At 45.4% G+C, this 17,294-nt stretch overlaps 1 protein-coding gene across 2 annotated transcripts in view; it reads left to right on the top strand.

Annotated features, from left to right (window-relative positions):
- The window catches only part of Sptbn1 (spectrin beta, non-erythrocytic 1), a 159,646-nt gene that overhangs the window by 119,096 nt on the left and 23,256 nt on the right, over positions 1–17,294 (top strand). For both annotated transcript variants that reach the window (XM_076937963.1, XM_034508259.2), the window contains 11 exons: positions 713–871; positions 1,459–1,761; positions 3,258–3,411; positions 4,020–4,890; positions 4,978–5,115; positions 5,832–6,588; positions 7,458–7,660; positions 10,614–10,704; positions 13,342–13,488; positions 14,703–14,966; positions 17,048–17,272. In XM_076937963.1, coding sequence (XP_076794078.1) covers positions 713–871; positions 1,459–1,761; positions 3,258–3,411; positions 4,020–4,890; positions 4,978–5,115; positions 5,832–6,588; positions 7,458–7,660; positions 10,614–10,704; positions 13,342–13,488; positions 14,703–14,966; positions 17,048–17,272 — 3,312 coding nt within the window. The remainder of the gene's footprint in view (positions 1–712; positions 872–1,458; positions 1,762–3,257; positions 3,412–4,019; positions 4,891–4,977; positions 5,116–5,831; positions 6,589–7,457; positions 7,661–10,613; positions 10,705–13,341; positions 13,489–14,702; positions 14,967–17,047; positions 17,273–17,294) is intronic.

Consider the following 17,294-nt stretch of genomic DNA (forward strand, 5'->3'; position numbering starts at 1 on the left):
AGTCCACGGAGGCTCTGCGGGCGGTGTTAAGACTGTGTCAGCAGCCTTGGCTCACAGTTTACCTTGTTACCCAGATACTCAGCTTAATCCTCGTTATGTGAAGCACTCAGCTCAAATGTCTTCCTGTTGCATAGAGAGGAGCTGGATCTGATTCCACGTGCTTGGAATGGCATAGATGTTGTGCCTCGCATGCCTGCAAGCACAGACTTGTACTGTGGGTATTATTTCCAAATGAAAATTAGAAAAAAATGTAGAACTGTTCATTTGTACCCAGAATCCTTTGAGCATTTAATGATTAGATTTTTTTTTTTTTTTTTTTTTTTTTTAAAGATTGACTTAATGTGAGCAGTCAGGATTTTGAAAGAAAAATTCGGGCATGTGAATTTTTTAAAATGTGGCTCTGGGTGGAGTGAGATCTCTAATATGTTTGACCTAAAGAGAGTCAGTTTCTTTTATATCATGAGAGCTACTTAGATGTGCGGGTGGTGCTCCTTACCCTGAAAGGGTTTGTTTCCAAGCTTACGCAGGAGCTTTGAACAACAGTGTGTTCCCCTGAGGCCATGCTGAGGGAGAAAAGGTCTTTTTCTTAAGGATGGAAATGGAGTTTCCCTGTCAAGTCCTCTGGTTCTTTGTTACTGTAGTCAAGGACAGCTCCTTGAATGTTTCAGGAAACCATGCTTTTTTCTTTTCTTTTTTTTTTTAATTTCTTCAGGCCTGGGAAAGACTGGAAAAAGCAGAACATGAGAGAGAACTGGCTCTGCGGAATGAGCTCATACGGCAGGAAAAACTGGAACAACTCGCCCGCAGATTCGATCGCAAGGCAGCTATGAGGGAGACATGGCTGAGCGAAAACCAGCGTCTTGTGTCTCAGGTTCTGTCTAAATTACTAATGCAAGTTTTTCTGAAGTAGCCAAGCAAGGCTAGCCCTCCCCAGGAGGCTTTGGAGGTCAGGACAGCACCTAACAACGTCCAGTATTGGGAAGTTGCTGACCAGCCGTCACTTCCACTTGCACAAAGAGGATGTTTAAACTTTCTGATACACTTTCTTGTCTGTTTGTCTAACTTGTCATAGACTTGGAAGGAACTTGAGCAGTTTGTTTTCAGAGCCTATGACTGAAACGTTCACATTCATGTAAGCTTTAAAAGTTCCCCTCATTTCCCTCAGTGTTTGACCAACCATCCTCTCAAGGCGTTGACACCGGTCATGAAATACAAGAGCAACTTTCTTTCTCTTGGCTTGACAAAGTCCTTCCTACTTCAGCATCTTCAGTCAGGTGGTAGGCCAACCGCAGAGTGAGAATACGTACTGTTAGGAACACGTCTGAACTCACCAGGAGTTTGTAAGGGTCCTAGGGCAGTGAGAAACCAGTGGCAAAGTCAGCTTATGTACTGTGTTGTGCCCCCCCACCCCACCCCGTCCAGGTGACTTACGTTTCTTTTTCTTCTGTCCCTCTGTAGGACAACTTTGGATTTGACCTTCCTGCAGTTGAGGCCGCCACCAAAAAGCATGAGGCCATTGAGACAGACATCGCTGCGTACGAAGAACGAGTTCAGGCTGTGGTGGCTGTGGCCAGGGAGCTGGAAGCAGAGAACTACCATGACATCAAGCGGATCACGGCGAGGAAGGACAATGTCATCCGGCTCTGGGAATACTTGCTGGAACTGCTCAGGGCCAGGAGGCAGCGTCTTGAGATGAACTTGGGGCTGCAAAAGATATTCCAGGAAATGCTTTATATTATGGACTGGATGGATGAAATGAAGGTAACATGTGATCAAAAAAAGAAAGCAGGGAGGCCAGAACTGATTCAGTCAGATCTTTTCTTTGAGGGAGGAAGTTATGCACTAGTGCCCTTTGTCCAGTACGCTCTTCTGCAGAGCCAAACTGAGGCTACAGTGTTGGCTAGCTTACCACATCAATGAGATGAGCGCTGGAAAAGTTGTAAACAAGACCACTTTATAGCCCAGATCTGATGCAGTGATTTAGATCCATCTTAAGTATATTCCAATGTGAAGAATCATTGTGATTTTCTCTTTCATTGTTAATATGTTCAGTGATCTTTGTATTAGTGATACTGTTCTAGGATCATGTATGCAGGTGGTAGGGTGGTGATCAGCACAGGCCAGGAGCTAGGAAGCTAGAATTCAGAGCCTGGTACTGTATCACTTCCTCCCCTTCAAACCCACTTTCTTTGTCTCTTTATGGAGCCAGTACTTAAGTCTGCCTGGGGCCTCTCAGATGCTGGGGTGTGGTAAGGTGTGTGCAGGTTGCTGTGGGGCTGGGTGACAATGGCTGCAGTGCTGCTTTGTGCTTTCTCCTCTATCCCTGGCACTTCTGAGCCTAAAGTGATACCATTGTGTCACAGCCCTGTGCCTGTTGGTTTCTTCGGATGCAGACCAGAGGGAACCATCTTTATTAAGCAGTTTTTGAGCTGGAAGACTTTTATCCCTAAGAACAGAAGGGAATAGTGTTTAGACTATCCTCTTTTTTTTCTAAGAACACTGTTTCTTATGTAAGAGAACTCTGCCCCTGGATGTCAGTCTTTACCTGTTCCTTGCCTCATGAGCTCTGGTGACAGAGGGACAAGATCAGCTATGACTCAGTTCCCCTCTGCTATTGCCCCACACTTAACAGTGTTACTAGGTTTGATCTTTGACCTCTTAAAATAGAAATGTTCACTTTATAAGTCATAATATGCACATAATTCAGGTTAACATAGTTTCCTAAGAACTGTTATGAATGAAATAGAAATTATATCTGAGGGTGATGTGGAATGATAGATGGGAGAAAAACTTGCAAGTTGAATGAAGAACAGGAAAATTCCAGTGAGTTCAAAATGGTAATGTGGTACCTGACTGTGTTCTTACTAGTTAGAGACGTGCCACCTGATCATGTCTCCCTGTTGAGTAAAGATGTGGCATACGGGCTGTTAAGTAGATTCTCCTATTGATTATATAAAGGATCTCCTATTGATATAGCATAAAGGCTCTTGGGGGAGGGTCCCTTAAGAGGACCCCCCCCCCTTCTGTGTTTTTAATGTGAATTTTACTTGCTTTTGCCTAGGCACATTGTCTTTAGTTCACTGTGTCTCTCCTGATCTGGGTCTCATGTTTGTTTTTCTCTGACTTATTTGGCATTGTCTTGCCCAAAGGTGGCCAGTGACAAACCAGAGGGATGGTACAGCAAGGATGCAAAGTCTGCTGATACACTGAAATAAGTTGTATTCACAGGTGTCATTTCTCTTGCCATTTGTACACAGGTGCTATTGTTGTCTCAAGACTATGGCAAGCACTTGCTTGGTGTTGAAGACTTGTTACAGAAGCATGCCCTAGTTGAAGCAGATATTGCAATCCAAGCAGAACGTGTAAGAGGTGTGAATGCCTCTGCCCAGAAGTTTGCAACAGATGGGGAAGGTAAGAATGGACTGTTTTAGGCATTGTCACCTCAACAGTGGAACTATCTCCATTGTGTGTGACAATGGGGCTTGTAAGTTACCGCACCATTTCCGCGTTTCTGGGAGGATTGCTTGCCTCCAGGTCATAATGTGTCAGGGCAGTGTCTTGTTCCTTAAATACTCAAATGCTATCTGGTTTTGAGAGCTGTGGCATCTGGCAGTGAAAGTGTTTCCAGTCCATGCTCACTAAAGATGGGCACTAACAGCCTACTGTGGTCGCTCTAGCAGCTCGAAGCTTTGACACCTAGTCACGTGCTGTTGAGGATGCTGAGAAGGATTGGGCCTTGCTTCTTAAGAACTAAGTAAACACAGCTGCTTGCTTCCATATGATACATGTGCTTTCTTGATTTATAAGTGATCTCTTTGTCTACAGTTGAGCCAAAAAAGCAGTGCCTGTCATATATAAAGAGCATGTTCTATCTAGTCAGGATCTCAGCAAGTGTCCTGTTACTTTTTATGTGACACTGCTGAGACTGGAGCCAAGCTAGAACATGGAGCATAGCTTATTGTCTGCAAATGAGTGGGAACTATTGGAGACTCAGCATCCTTTCCTTGGTGTTAAAACAGGCTACAAGCCATGCGACCCCCAGGTAATCCGAGACCGTGTTGCCCACATGGAGTTCTGCTATCAAGAGCTTTGTCAGCTGGCAGCTGAGCGTAGGGCTCGCCTGGAAGAGTCCCGACGCCTCTGGAAGTTCTTCTGGGAGATGGCGGAAGAGGAAGGCTGGATACGAGAGAAGGAAAAGATCCTGTCCTCTGATGATTACGGGAAAGACTTGACTAGTGTCATGCGCCTGCTGAGCAAGCACCGGGCATTTGAGGATGAGATGAGCGGCCGTAGTGGCCACTTTGAGCAGGCCATTAAAGAAGGTGAAGACATGATTGCAGAGGAACACTTCGGATCAGAAAAGATCCGAGAGAGAATCATTTACATCCGGGAGCAGTGGGCCAACCTGGAGCAGCTCTCAGCCATCAGGAAGAAGCGGCTGGAGGAAGCCTCGTTACTGCACCAGTTCCAGGCTGATGCTGATGACATTGATGCTTGGATGTTAGATATACTCAAGATTGTTTCCAGCAACGATGTGGGTCATGATGAGTACTCCACACAGTCTCTGGTCAAGAAGCACAAGGACGTAGCAGAAGAGATCACCAACTACAGGCCCACTATCGACACGCTGCACGAGCAGGCCGGCGCCCTTCCGCAGGCGCATGCAGAGTCTCCAGATGTGAAGGGCCGGCTGGCAGGAATTGAGGAGCGCTACAAGGAGGTGGCAGAGTTAACACGGCTAAGGAAGCAGGCTCTGCAGGACACGCTGGCCCTGTACAAGATGTTCAGCGAGGCTGATGCCTGCGAGCTCTGGATCGATGAGAAGGAGCAGTGGCTCAACAACATGCAGATCCCAGAGAAGCTGGAGGACCTGGAAGTCATCCAGCACAGGTGAGTGAAGCCCCTACCTGGGTGCCGAGGCTGTGGACTGAAACAGAAGCCATCGGCGTCACTACCCTTTTGAATTGCTTTTCTCAGATTTGAGAGCCTAGAACCAGAAATGAACAACCAGGCTTCCCGGGTTGCTGTGGTGAACCAGATTGCACGGCAGCTGATGCACAGTGGCCATCCCAGTGAAAAGGAAATCCGAGCTCAGCAAGACAAACTCAACACGAGGTACGCATGGCATCAGTGGGGTGGCTGCTGTCCCCAGGTGGCTCTGGTGAGGGTGAGGGTGCTTGCCCAGCTTTGCTGCCAGGAGTTTCCTTGTAGCATGGATGTCATGGCATTGGCATCTGCTTTTCCAAGTATCCTCATCCATGTTTTGCAAGAGGCAACTTTTAGGGTGAGGTTACATCATTCAGGGCATGAGTCAAAGTTACCCAGCACCTAACTTTTCCCCAAATTAAAATTAGAGCCTTGGTGACCTATACCCAGTATGGTGGAAGACAGACAGCAAGATAGAACCTGTGCTGTCCCTTTAAGTTGAAGTCTAGAGCAGGGTCTGTAACAAAGCTTGATTTGTTGGCAAAAGCCTCAGTTACCAGGGAAGATCCTGTCCTGACCCTGTCTTTATGTGGAGCAGACACGTTTGAGTAGGTTATTCAGAAGCCTCCCACCAGCCTTTGGTTAGGGGAAATACTCCTCTGGAGCAGTTTTGAGGCGTGTCTGATGAGTTCAGCAGGCATGAGCGAATCATCAGACTCTGTGGGACAGATGTGTCCTAACTGTTCAACTACGCTGCACTGAGCCATTTGATTGACATTCACTGGGTGACATGATTTAAAAACACAAGTAAAAACAGAGAAGCAAGGCAGCTTCGCCTCTGGCTGCTTGCCTGGGGATCCACAGTATGTTCCGTGTCCCTTCTCACACTGCTGTTTATGTCACAGGTGGAGTCAGTTCAGAGAACTGGTAGACAGGAAGAAGGACGCACTTCTGTCTGCCCTGAGCATTCAGAACTACCACCTCGAGTGCAATGAAACCAAATCCTGGATCCGGGAGAAGACCAAGGTCATCGAGTCTACCCAAGACCTTGGCAACGACCTGGCAGGTGTCATGGCCCTGCAGCGCAAGCTGACCGGCATGGAACGAGACTTGGTAGCCATTGAGGCGAAGCTGAGTGACCTGCAGAAAGAAGCCGAGAAGCTGGAGTCCGAGCACCCTGACCAGGCTCAAGCTATCCTGTCTCGGCTGGCCGAGATCAGTGACGTGTGGGAGGAAATGAAGACAACCCTGAAGAACCGAGAGGCCTCACTGGGAGAGGCCAGCAAGCTGCAGCAGTTCCTGCGTGACCTGGATGACTTCCAGTCTTGGCTCTCCAGGACCCAAACTGCTATCGCCTCAGAGGACATGCCTAACACCCTGACTGAGGCAGAGAAGCTTCTCACACAGCACGAGAATATCAAAAATGAGATTGACAATTATGAGGAAGACTACCAGAAGATGCGGGACATGGGTGAGATGGTCACCCAGGGACAGACTGATGCCCAGTACATGTTTCTGCGGCAGCGGTTGCAGGCCTTGGACACCGGCTGGAATGAGCTCCACAAGATGTGGGAGAACAGGCAAAACCTCCTCTCCCAGTCTCACGCCTACCAGCAGTTCCTGAGGGACACGAGACAGGCCGAAGCGTTTCTTAATAACCAGGTAATGCGCCACACGGACCTGGCTTCCGTCCGGGTGAAACAGGCCCTGGCTGAGGTTGGAAACTTGGCTAAGCAGCAGGCTTAAGCCATGCCTGTGTGAAGTTAGATGTATTATTTTGTAACAGATGTCCTCCCACCCCCAACTCTTCGTGTCATTGAAACCCCTCACGGTGTGAAGACCCAGAATTGAACATTTCCGAGGAAGCTGTTTTGCCTTCTAAAGTGTGATGATTACCACTGAAATCTATATAACTTCTCAGTTAGGCAACGTTCTGTGGGTCATGGGCCCAATTTAAAGAATACAGTGAGCAAGTTTTGGGGGATTATTTTTTGTTCTAGAAAGATCAAGAACTTCACCCAAGGATAGCACAGCAAAGATGAGAGGAGTAAAAGCAGCTGCAGATGGCCTCCACTGTCAGGGTTATAGTCTGTCTGAGGAGAGTATAGATGGCCTCCACTGTCAGGGTTATAGTCTGTCTGGGGAGAGTATAGATGGCCTCCACTGTCAGGGTTATAGTCTGTCTGAGGAGAGTATAGATGGCCTCCACTGTCAGAGTTATAGTCTGTCTGAAGAGAGAGCGTAGAGGGACTGCTGCTGCTTCTGTGCACCTGAGAGGATTCTTCTAGCTGACAGACCAAGCTTTGCTTATTGTGGAAAACCTATTTATATAACATTTACCACTTAGGGAAATGGAGAGACTGATGGATTGTCCTTGGGCTAGGGGGTGTGTGTGTGTGTGTTTTGTCTGTCAGACTTTTAATTTTACTCGCTTCATAAGTTATTTTGTGGAGTAGAAATAAAGTAAGACAGTAATTTCTTTGTTGATCTGTAATGTCATTCTGGATTTGTTTTTCCTCTTTTAAAACAAGGAGTATGTTTTGGCTCACACCGAAATGCCCACCACCCTGGAAGGAGCTGAAGCAGCCATTAAAAAGCAGGAGGACTTCATGACCACCATGGATGCCAACGAGGAGAAGATCAATGCTGTTGTGGAGACTGGCCGAAGACTCGTGAGCGACGGGAACATCAACTCCGACCGCATCCAGGAGAAGGTGGATTCTATTGACGACAGGTACGGCATTTTGAATGTTGGAACTGAAGTCCTATACCCTTGGACTGTTAAACTTCCAGCCACTAACCCAAAGTCCTTAGGTAGGACTCTGGGTTTTAGCTTCCCAGTGAGTAGTATATAGGCACTTACCAGAATAGCATCAACCTACCCAGCATGGCTCCCTGAGTGTGATTCTTGTGAAGTGTTTATAGACGTCCTCAAAAGAAGGTCTGGAAGCCCATCCTCCATAAGCTGCACTCTTGCAGAGTTGTCATGGCGACTCACCTGAGGGGACCTTGAAAGCCAAGAGTTTTCCTAGCCCAGACCATATTCTCCTTCATCCATGTGACACTCATCAGGCACCTGTAGGAGAAAGGAAAGGAGGAAGGTGAGACTTGCTTGTCCTGAGCACTGAAGAGAGCTGTGGAGAAACAGCATCTGCCCTTTATTAGAAAATGGGCATAGCTGATGGCTGTCATAGTCTCCTGTACACCTCACGATAGTGGCATGGCTGATGCTGCCATAGGTTCCTCCTGCACACCTCACGATGGTGGCATGGCTGATGCTGCCATAGGTTCCTCCTGCACACCTCACGATGGTGGCGTAGCTGATGGCTGTCGTAGTCTCCTCCCGCACACCCCACGATGGTAGCTTGGCTGATGCTGCCATAGGCTTACCCCATGATGATAGAAAAAGACATTTTCTCCTAGTCTAGGGCATTCTCCAAGATTGGGTTGGGCATCATCTCCTCTTCTTCCTCCTCTCTCCTAAAAGCTTGTCTTCCTAATTTCTAAAGGTGTGTATTCTATATTGTGTATCTGAGTCCTGCCCTGTACTGGTTACAGTGGGAGGCCTGAGCAGGCAGTTCAGTGCTGAGCTGCATTGATGAGAGTCAGTTGTGGGTTGCTCATGTAGACGGCCGTTAGCCTCTGGTGGAACGATTCCCTTTTGCCTGCAGTCTGGATCGAATTTAAGGTCTTCTTTAGAGACTGAGACCAGGGCTCTTCATCTGTCTTTTGCAGTTCAGAAGAGCTGCTTATTGCCACAGTCCATTGCTTTCCACAGCATCCCTGTGTTCTTAACAGCTAACAAAACTGGATTCTAGTATCACTTCATTATTCCTGAAGGCCTCTGGATTTAAAACCAAAGCTAAAGGATTTATGTGAGCAGATCTGGGAGTTCCAGGGTCTGTAGAGATGCAAGATAAATATCTAAACCTTCAGGTCTATTCTCTTGCACAAAGACACTTCCACAAAGATTTCTTGTGGAGTGTAAAGTTACAGTATGTGCATGCTGAGAAAATGTGGAGGCAGGTGACATCAGAGCCCCAAACCAACCTTGAGAGTCTGAAAATGTGAGGGAGCCTCCTGCCCAAAGGGAAGATTGCAGCAGTGTCCAGGCACAGGGTAGTATAGCATGGACCTCTATCCAGCTTGATAGGAAAATCCCTCTGTTGTAGTCAGGGTCTCGGTCACTGTGACAAAATAACGTGACCAAAAGCAACTTGGGGAGGAAATGGTTTCTTTTCAGCTTACAGCTTGTTGTCCATCTCTAGAGAAGTTGGGATAAGGAGTTAAAGCGGGAACTGGAGCCAAGCCATAGAGGAGTGCTGGTTACTAATTTACTCCTCATGGCTTCTCAGTGTGCTTTCCTATAGCACCCAGGAACATCAGCCCAGGGGTGTCACTGTCCATACTGAGCTGGTGGACCCTCCCACATCAGCCATCAATCAAGAGTGTGTACCACAAGCTTGCCCACAAGTCAGTCTGATGGGGCGTTTATCTCAATTGATGGTCTCTCTTTCCAAGTGACTTAGCTAGCCTGTGTCAAGTTAACATAACTAGCCAGCACACTTGACACCCTTTGAACTTGACACACAAACACATCACTTGTTAAGCCATAACCTCTCTTTCTTGTGGTCTTTAAAATGCCATGCTAATATTAATATGACAGTATAAAGCAATATTATATTAAAAGTCCCACAATCTTTAAAAATTAAAGTAGTATTGAGATGATAGGCACGCACCACCTCGCCATTCTGTGTGTTGCTAAGGAGTAAACAGGGTCTTGCATGCTAGGTAGGCAGGTGCTCCATCCAGCAGCTTCCCTGCACCTCTACTGTAGACCTGAGCTTTAACCCCATCTTCCACGTCAGCCCTGCACGTCACAGCCTCAGTGGAGCCAGGCTTTCTTGCGGTGGCTGTGTTTGTGCGTACTTGCTGATGTTTACCACGGAGCAGCAGCCTTGGTTGCCTTGGTAACCCTCTGCTGGGACTCACTCTGCTGGTCCAGTTTCTGGAGACTTGAGCTGCTCTGTCAAGAGTAGAACTGAGTAAGCATGTGACCACATAGGTCTGAACTTTTTCGTTCATGGTGTTTGGTGTGGTGACTTCCCAAGATAGGAACGTATCAGAAAATACTTCTTAAGGATAGTCAAGGGTGTGGTAGTGCACACTTATAATTCTAGCACTCAGAAGACAGAGACGGGCCTTTGTTAGTTCAATGCCAGCCTGGTCTTAAAAAAATAAAAGATTAACTGCATGACTTATTTTTATTGTTTATTTATTTCAGTGCTGTTAACTAATAGGTCACCTCTCTGGCCCAAGAATTATATATTATGTATATTTTTTTAAACTTGTATGAGTTTCTAGAGAAATAAGTTTCAAATTCTTTCACATCCTCAGTAACAGGGTCTTGTGCACAGTGCACACTCAGATCTTCTCTTCTAGAATTAGATTCATTTAAATGTATGCAGTGACTATCATTATCTTACTGTATGTTTTGACAGACATTTGGGTCTCTTTTGTACCTACTGTGGCTTACCCATTTGCAGGATGCTAAAATTTCTCTATCTTGCCTCTGTCAAATACTTACAAAGTGTAAGCAAACACTTCTCAGTACACACACAAACCCAGGGTAGAAATCAGCTAATTCTACACCTAATTATTTTTAAATGATTTAATTCTTTTGGCAGACATAGGAAGAACCGAGAAGCAGCCAGTGAACTTTTGATGAGGTTGAAGGATAACCGTGATCTACAGAAGTTCCTGCAAGATTGTCAAGAGGTGCGTTCCTCTCAGTCCTCCTCTGTGGCTCCCCACCGTAGCCAGCCAGCAGTGGAGAAAAGTGACTGAATCGTGAAATCAGAGAAGTAGTAGTCTTAGGTGTCTGTGGTTATGGGATAGGGCACCACAGGGCCCACTGGAGGAACCAGCCGTACATAGCACCAGCAGTTTAGATTGTCCGTTCATCTGCATTTTAGGATAGTGTGGAGTAGGGCTATACTTAAAGTAGCTACATGCGGCTGTTTCATTTTAAGTTAAAATTCAGACCATACTTCTCGCAAAGAACTGCTGGCTACCATGTTGGACGCACACAGACAGACTTTCCATCATTTCAAAGAACTCTACTGAGCAGTGACGTCCAGAAATACCTGAAAAGCATTTAACTCCTTGAAATAAGGCACATTTAAACACCATGGAAGGAAGCAACTTACTAAATGCTGATGAAACTGTGTCTATATATTAAAACCAGAGATATAGGCGCTAGAAAGATGCTTGGTGATCAAGAGCACTGGCTCGCTCTTCCAGAGGATTCAGGTTCAGTTACACTCAAAACTGCCTGAAATTCCAGTTCCATGGGAATCTGACCCCTTCCTTGATTTCTGCATGTGCTGCCAGCACATGCTACACAGCTGTACATGTAGAGAAAACACTTATAAACATAGAATAAATGTAGATAAGTCTTTTTATTTCTTCATCTGCCAGAGAACTACAGTGGAATTCAGTCCTCTGTAGTTTATTAGAATAAATTCCCTTAGAACCCCAAAATGGGATAAGGAACATCCACAGGGGACACTTTCTGCAGAGAATGAGTGTGTTCTGACCTGACCTCTGTGAGTGCCCGCAGTGACCACTTAGCTGTAGTTCTGGAATGGTGACGGAGGGCTGGAGGGCTAGCTGGCTCCGGATCTGCAAGCATTGCACTGTGCTGTAGGATGGTATGGTGAGCAGAGAGCGTATTGGTTTATAAGTGTAATTTTTATGTAGTGCTTTCTCCTTTTTTTTAAAAAAAAAAAAAAAAAAACAATCCTACCTGTGTGTTATGAATAGTGAAAATATGTGTATGTCCCTGGCACTTTTGATCAACAAATACCCTCTATTTTAGGAGACCTCTCTGCGCTATACAGAGGGATTTTTATCATTTGGTTTTCTTTCATCTCTTTTCTTAGATTGGACAAACGGCCTTAGTATGTCACACTGTAGCCACTTAGATTGCTGGGAAGTAGTTACGTTCTTTTAAAGTTGAAAGTGTACTATTTTTATTGTTTTTTGACCAATCAGTGGTCTTCCATTACAAAGGATTTGCTTTGGACTTTGCCCCTGCTGGTTCTCCTTCATGATGAATAGCACAAGAAAGATGGAGCCAGTACCTAGAGTTTTTATCCAGTCTCAAAGTCAGCAGTTCTCTTGTGACCTGCTTTGCCCTCCTTGACATTTTATAAAGAACAGACCCACTGCTGTTGAAGCAAATATATGGGGAAGCCTTTCCCAGCAGCACCAGGATGTTAACAAAAAGCTTTGGAAACGCAAATACTGTAAAGGCTTCTTTGGTCTCCTGTGCCATTGTAGACTTTGAGACATGAAACCATGAAGACGTTTAGGTGCAAATTCACAGTGAGCAGCAGTCACTGCTTTAAAAGGACGTTCACTGTCACCCACCCAAGTGAAGTTAGATGGTCCTGAAGACACTTGTAATCCAGCTGTGTGTAGACTCCATTGGATATCTCTGCCTTCACTTGTAGGCTAGCCGGAACAAGCAGGGGCTGACCTGGGTTAAAAGCCTGAAAGAGATATGGTTTGGCCAACTCCCATTTCAAGCCTCTCGTAATTCACTTTAGTCTGTGTGGCTTTCAAGAATCCATTTTCTAGTATATGTGGTTGGTCTCGGGGTCAGGTGCTGTGAAGTATTCTTAGTCTGGATGGAAGGTTCCTTAGAGGGCTGGAAGCTACAGAAGAACAGGTGAAAGTGTTTAGAATCAACAGAGATGAAGAATGGGTGGTGGTGCCGCGTTAGCTCCACGGTGAGCAAGTTGTTTGTGTTCTTTGACATTCCCACACATCACCCAGTAGACAAATGAGCGGGTTTGTGTGTTGTTTGGTTCTTGGTTTTTTTCTAGACTGAGTTTTTCTGTGTAGCTGTGGCTGTTCTGGAACTCATTCTGTAGCCCAAGGTGGCCTCAAACTCAAGGAGATCCACCTGCCTTTGCCTTCCAAGCACTGAAACTAGACGCATACATCACCACTACTGTGCAGATTGTTTTAAAATGTATAGTTGCCAGATGAATTAAATGACAGTCATGGTTAGCCTACTATAGCTGTCACAGATAGCTGGGAAGGAAACAGCTTGTGTTTTCAACTAGTTGGAGCAAAACCACAAACACAAGCTTTTTAGGGAAAGCCGGTCAAGAGTGCTGTTGAGTTTAAAAGCTGCTTTGGAGTTTTTATTTTTCTGGGTTTAATGTTAGGTTCACCATTTGTATCAGACTTGGCTACAAGGTGGGTCAGAGATGCAAAGCAAAGTATTTGCCTGTCCGTTGACATGGAAAGTGTAACATACCACAAATGTAATCCTTTATGGGTAGGAGTAAAAGGTTAAGTCTATGATGATGGCTTCTAAAACGTCTTACTGTTCTACCCTAGCTGTCCCTCTGGATCAATGAAAAGATGCTTACAGCTCAGGACATGTCCTATGATGAAGCCAGAAACCTGCATAGTAAATGGTTAAAGCATCAAGCATTTATGGCAGAACTTGCATCCAACAAAGAATGGCTTGACAAAATTGAGAAGGTGGGTCAAACTATTTGGTGAGACCTCTCTCTCACCCTCCTTTCCACATTGTGACCTTGGTAAGGAGAAAGACAAACACTTAGGGAAGAGGAAGGAGAGGAAATGAATTCCTTTTCTTTTTCTTCTTTTTTTATTTTTATTTTTTATTTTTATTGGATATTTTATTTAAGCACCCACACTTTGGTCTTCCTTCTTGAGCTTCATGTGGTTTGTGAGTTGTATCTTGGATATTCTGAGATTTTGGGCTAATATCCAATTATCAGTGAGTGTGTACCATGTGTGTTCTTTTGTGACTGGGTTGCCTCGCTCAGGATGATATTTTCTAGTTCCATCTATTTGCCTGCTAATTTTCAAGTTATTGTTTTACAGGAGACTGATATACCTGTCTCCTGAGAGGCTCTGCTAGAGTATGACAGATGCAGATGCTCACAGCCAACCCTAGGACTGAGCACAGGGTCCCCAGTGGAGGAGTTAGAGAAAGGAATGAATTCCTTTTCTTTAGGGGTAGAGTCCTATGTCATCATTTACAAAAGTTACGCAGTAGCAATCCCCTGCTCCCACTTACAGTTTCTGACGTCTGTCCCACAGTGGGCAGAAAGCAGAGACCCAAACATGTGGCTTGGTTTATCTTTTAGTGGCTACCAGGCAATCAGTCGCTATGGATGGACCATGCCCCTCCCTTCCTCATGGCCACAGCCATAAACCTGTGTTGCTCTATGGGTAGTTTTATCAGATACAGTTACATAAATTTTAAAATGCTGTATGTTTTAATTCTTGTGTCGGGGCTGGGGGTAGTATAACTAATGTATACCAGGCACTAACTATGTTAATCCTTGCAGTGTGTATTCACATTATCTGTACAGTGTGTGTTTCTCATGCTCCTGTCCCTTCACTGTCAGACTCCTAAGAATTAAAATTGTGTTACATATGGTCTTTAGAGTGTGAAGTTGTAGGTTATTAACAATAAATTGCCCCAGTTGAAACTGTTAGAGCATGCAACATTTAATTGCTTACATCGCCCCAAAGGGCAGCGTATGTACACAGGACCACTGTTTATTTTACTGAGCGGTAACTTCCTGGGTGAATGTAGGGACTGGGGGTGCGCGTGGGTCAGTCACAGATCAAATGTCTCAGAGTTGGAGGTTGTTTTTTTCACAGTGGCATTTATTTTCTTGCAAACTTTCTTTTTAACCTCACTGGTTTGTGTTCTCCAGGAAGGAATGCAGCTTATTTCAGAAAAGCCAGAAACAGAAGCCGTGGTGAAGGAGAAGCTCAGTGGTTTACATAAGATGTGGGAAGTCCTCGAGTCCACCACTCAGACCAAGGCCCAGCGGCTCTTTGATGCCAATAAGGCTGAGCTGTTCACACAGAGCTGCGCAGATCTCGACAAATGGCTGCATGGCCTAGAGAGCCAGATTCAGTCTGACGACTATGGCAAAGACCTCACCAGCGTCAATATTCTGCTGAAAAAGCAGCAGGCAAGTGGGCAAGGCAGTATTCTATCTGGGCTATGGCCACTTCATGGCTTTCCTCTTCCTCCTTACGGATCGAGAGTCTTTGCCTTTCCTCTTCCATGGGAAGGGATTTTAACACCAGAGAAGTGCTTGACCTGCCAGCAGTAGACTTTGTCAGAGTCAACTAGAAAGACTATAATCAGTAAAACTGTTGAGTGTCTGTGCACAAGAACATTTTCTTTTAACATCTAGTTGATGAATATTATTACCATTCAGTGGTCGAGTGAAATACTCATCTATATGAATAAAAGTAATCATATTTATTCTTTCCGTCTTAAGTTGGTGATGGTTGAACTGAAATGTTGGCTCTCTACTCTGAATTACTATCTACTTGGTAGATGGTAAAGGAAATAAACATTGTTTATTTTGTGATAGGTGATTCTAAGGGCGGGTGAATTTACTCAGAATTAATGAGAAAACAGTTGTATTAAAAGTATATCATCAGATATGGGCTGGAGAGGTGGCTCAACAGTTAAGAGCCACTGACTATTCTTTCAGAGGTCCTGAGTTCAATTCCCAGTAACCACATAGTGGCTCACAACCATCTGTAATGGGATCTAATGCCCTCTTCTAGGATGTTTGAAGACAGCTACAATGTACTCATATAAATAAACTAAGTAAATCTTTAAAAAAAAGAAATATATCAATCAATCATCAGGAACTGAGAGATGATTCAGCTGTGAAGAACAACAGCTGCTCTTCTAGAGGACCTGTGTTCAAGTCCCAGCACCCATCTACAGCTGTTAGCAACTCCAGTTTCAGGGGACCCAGCACCTTCTGGCTTCCAATGCACTTGGCACACAGACATACATACATGTGGCACACAGGCCACATCGGTGGTATAGTTTGAGGAGGTGGTTCAGTCAGTAAAGTTGTTTTCCTTATAAACTAAGGATGTGCTTCTAATCTCAGTGCTAGGGAGGCAGAAACAGACCATGTAGTCCAGCCTTGATCAGCTCCAGGCCAGTGAGACCTTGTTCAAGAGAAGGTGGGTGACATTCCTAAGAATATCACTGGTACTTATCTACTGGTCTCCATATGTGATATACTCAGCCAACCACACAGTCACAAACATGCACACACAGCCTTTTGGATTTTGGTGGTTTGGTTTGGTTTGGTTTGGTTTTTGAAACAGGATCCATAGTCCTAGCTTGTCCTGAAACAGTGCTGGTGTGGGTGTAGGCCATACTGGCCTCAAACTCGGAGATTGACCTGCCTCTCCCAGTCCCACATCTTGCTACACTGTCCCCTTTTAAAGATAGCAGTGGTCCACTTTTCCAGTGGCTCCTTTCCTAACTTGGCAGTATTTATTAATAATTCCTAAGCCCTGCAGTTTTACTTAGAACTAGTCACTGCCGAAACAGTCTTGGCTGAGTGCTGAGCCTGGTTTTTTTTTCATCCAAAAGGACAGTCACCTTTTTGCTACAAGGTTGGCTACTTTGCTCTTGGAGTTGCTGTGCATTAATGAATTTAGACAGGTGGTGTTTAGTTGTAGCTGCTGCCTCTTCCTAGAAGGTTACAGTTAGCCTCAGACACCAGTTCCAGGGTTTGTGACCCAGTGTGCTGTGTGGTGTGGTGGGTGTGATAGCTGAACCTCAGTGAACACTTGTTTCCACTTTTGCCTGTTTCCTTCAGTGAGTGGCTGTTGTCCCTCATTTTCTAGCGTGATTCTAGTCATATCTCTGGTTGAAGAAATGAAGATACTGTTTTTCACCAGAAAGAACTGGACCCTCAAGAGTGTTCCCTTTTCTGATAGAGAAACTGACTTCTATGTAGTCATAAATAACTCTTGTGTTCCTGTCTTTCTATTCCCTGAGTTCCTGATGAAAGTTTAATGTTACTTCAAGCTTTCAGGTCCCCAGAGACTGGCTGTTTCAATTTAAACATCAGCTGGTGAGCTCCAGTACTCACTGGCACGCCATGCCTTAGCCTGTCTGCTGTATAAGTTTCTCTTCCTCAGTTCAGTGTTCCATCTTAGCCAGTGCCCAAAACAATTCCAAGCGGAGTCTGCTTCCTCTGGCTCTGATGCACACTTGCTCTCGTAGATGCTGGAGAATCAGATGGAAGTGCGGAAGAAGGAGATCGAGGAACTGCAGAGCCAAGCCCAGGCCCTGAGTCAGGAGGGGAAGAGCACAGACGAGGTGGACAGCAAACGCATCACTGTGCAGACCAAGTTCATGGAGCTCCTGGAGCCCCTGAACGAGAGGAAGCATAACCTGTTAGCTTCCAAGGAGATCCACCAGTTCAACAGAGATGTGGAGGATGAGATTGTGAGTAGCCCGCGCAGCGTCC

The sequence above is a fragment of the Arvicanthis niloticus genome, chromosome 7 (assembly GCF_011762505.2).
Source record: "Arvicanthis niloticus isolate mArvNil1 chromosome 7, mArvNil1.pat.X, whole genome shotgun sequence".
Taxonomy (NCBI): Eukaryota; Metazoa; Chordata; class Mammalia; order Rodentia; family Muridae; genus Arvicanthis; species Arvicanthis niloticus.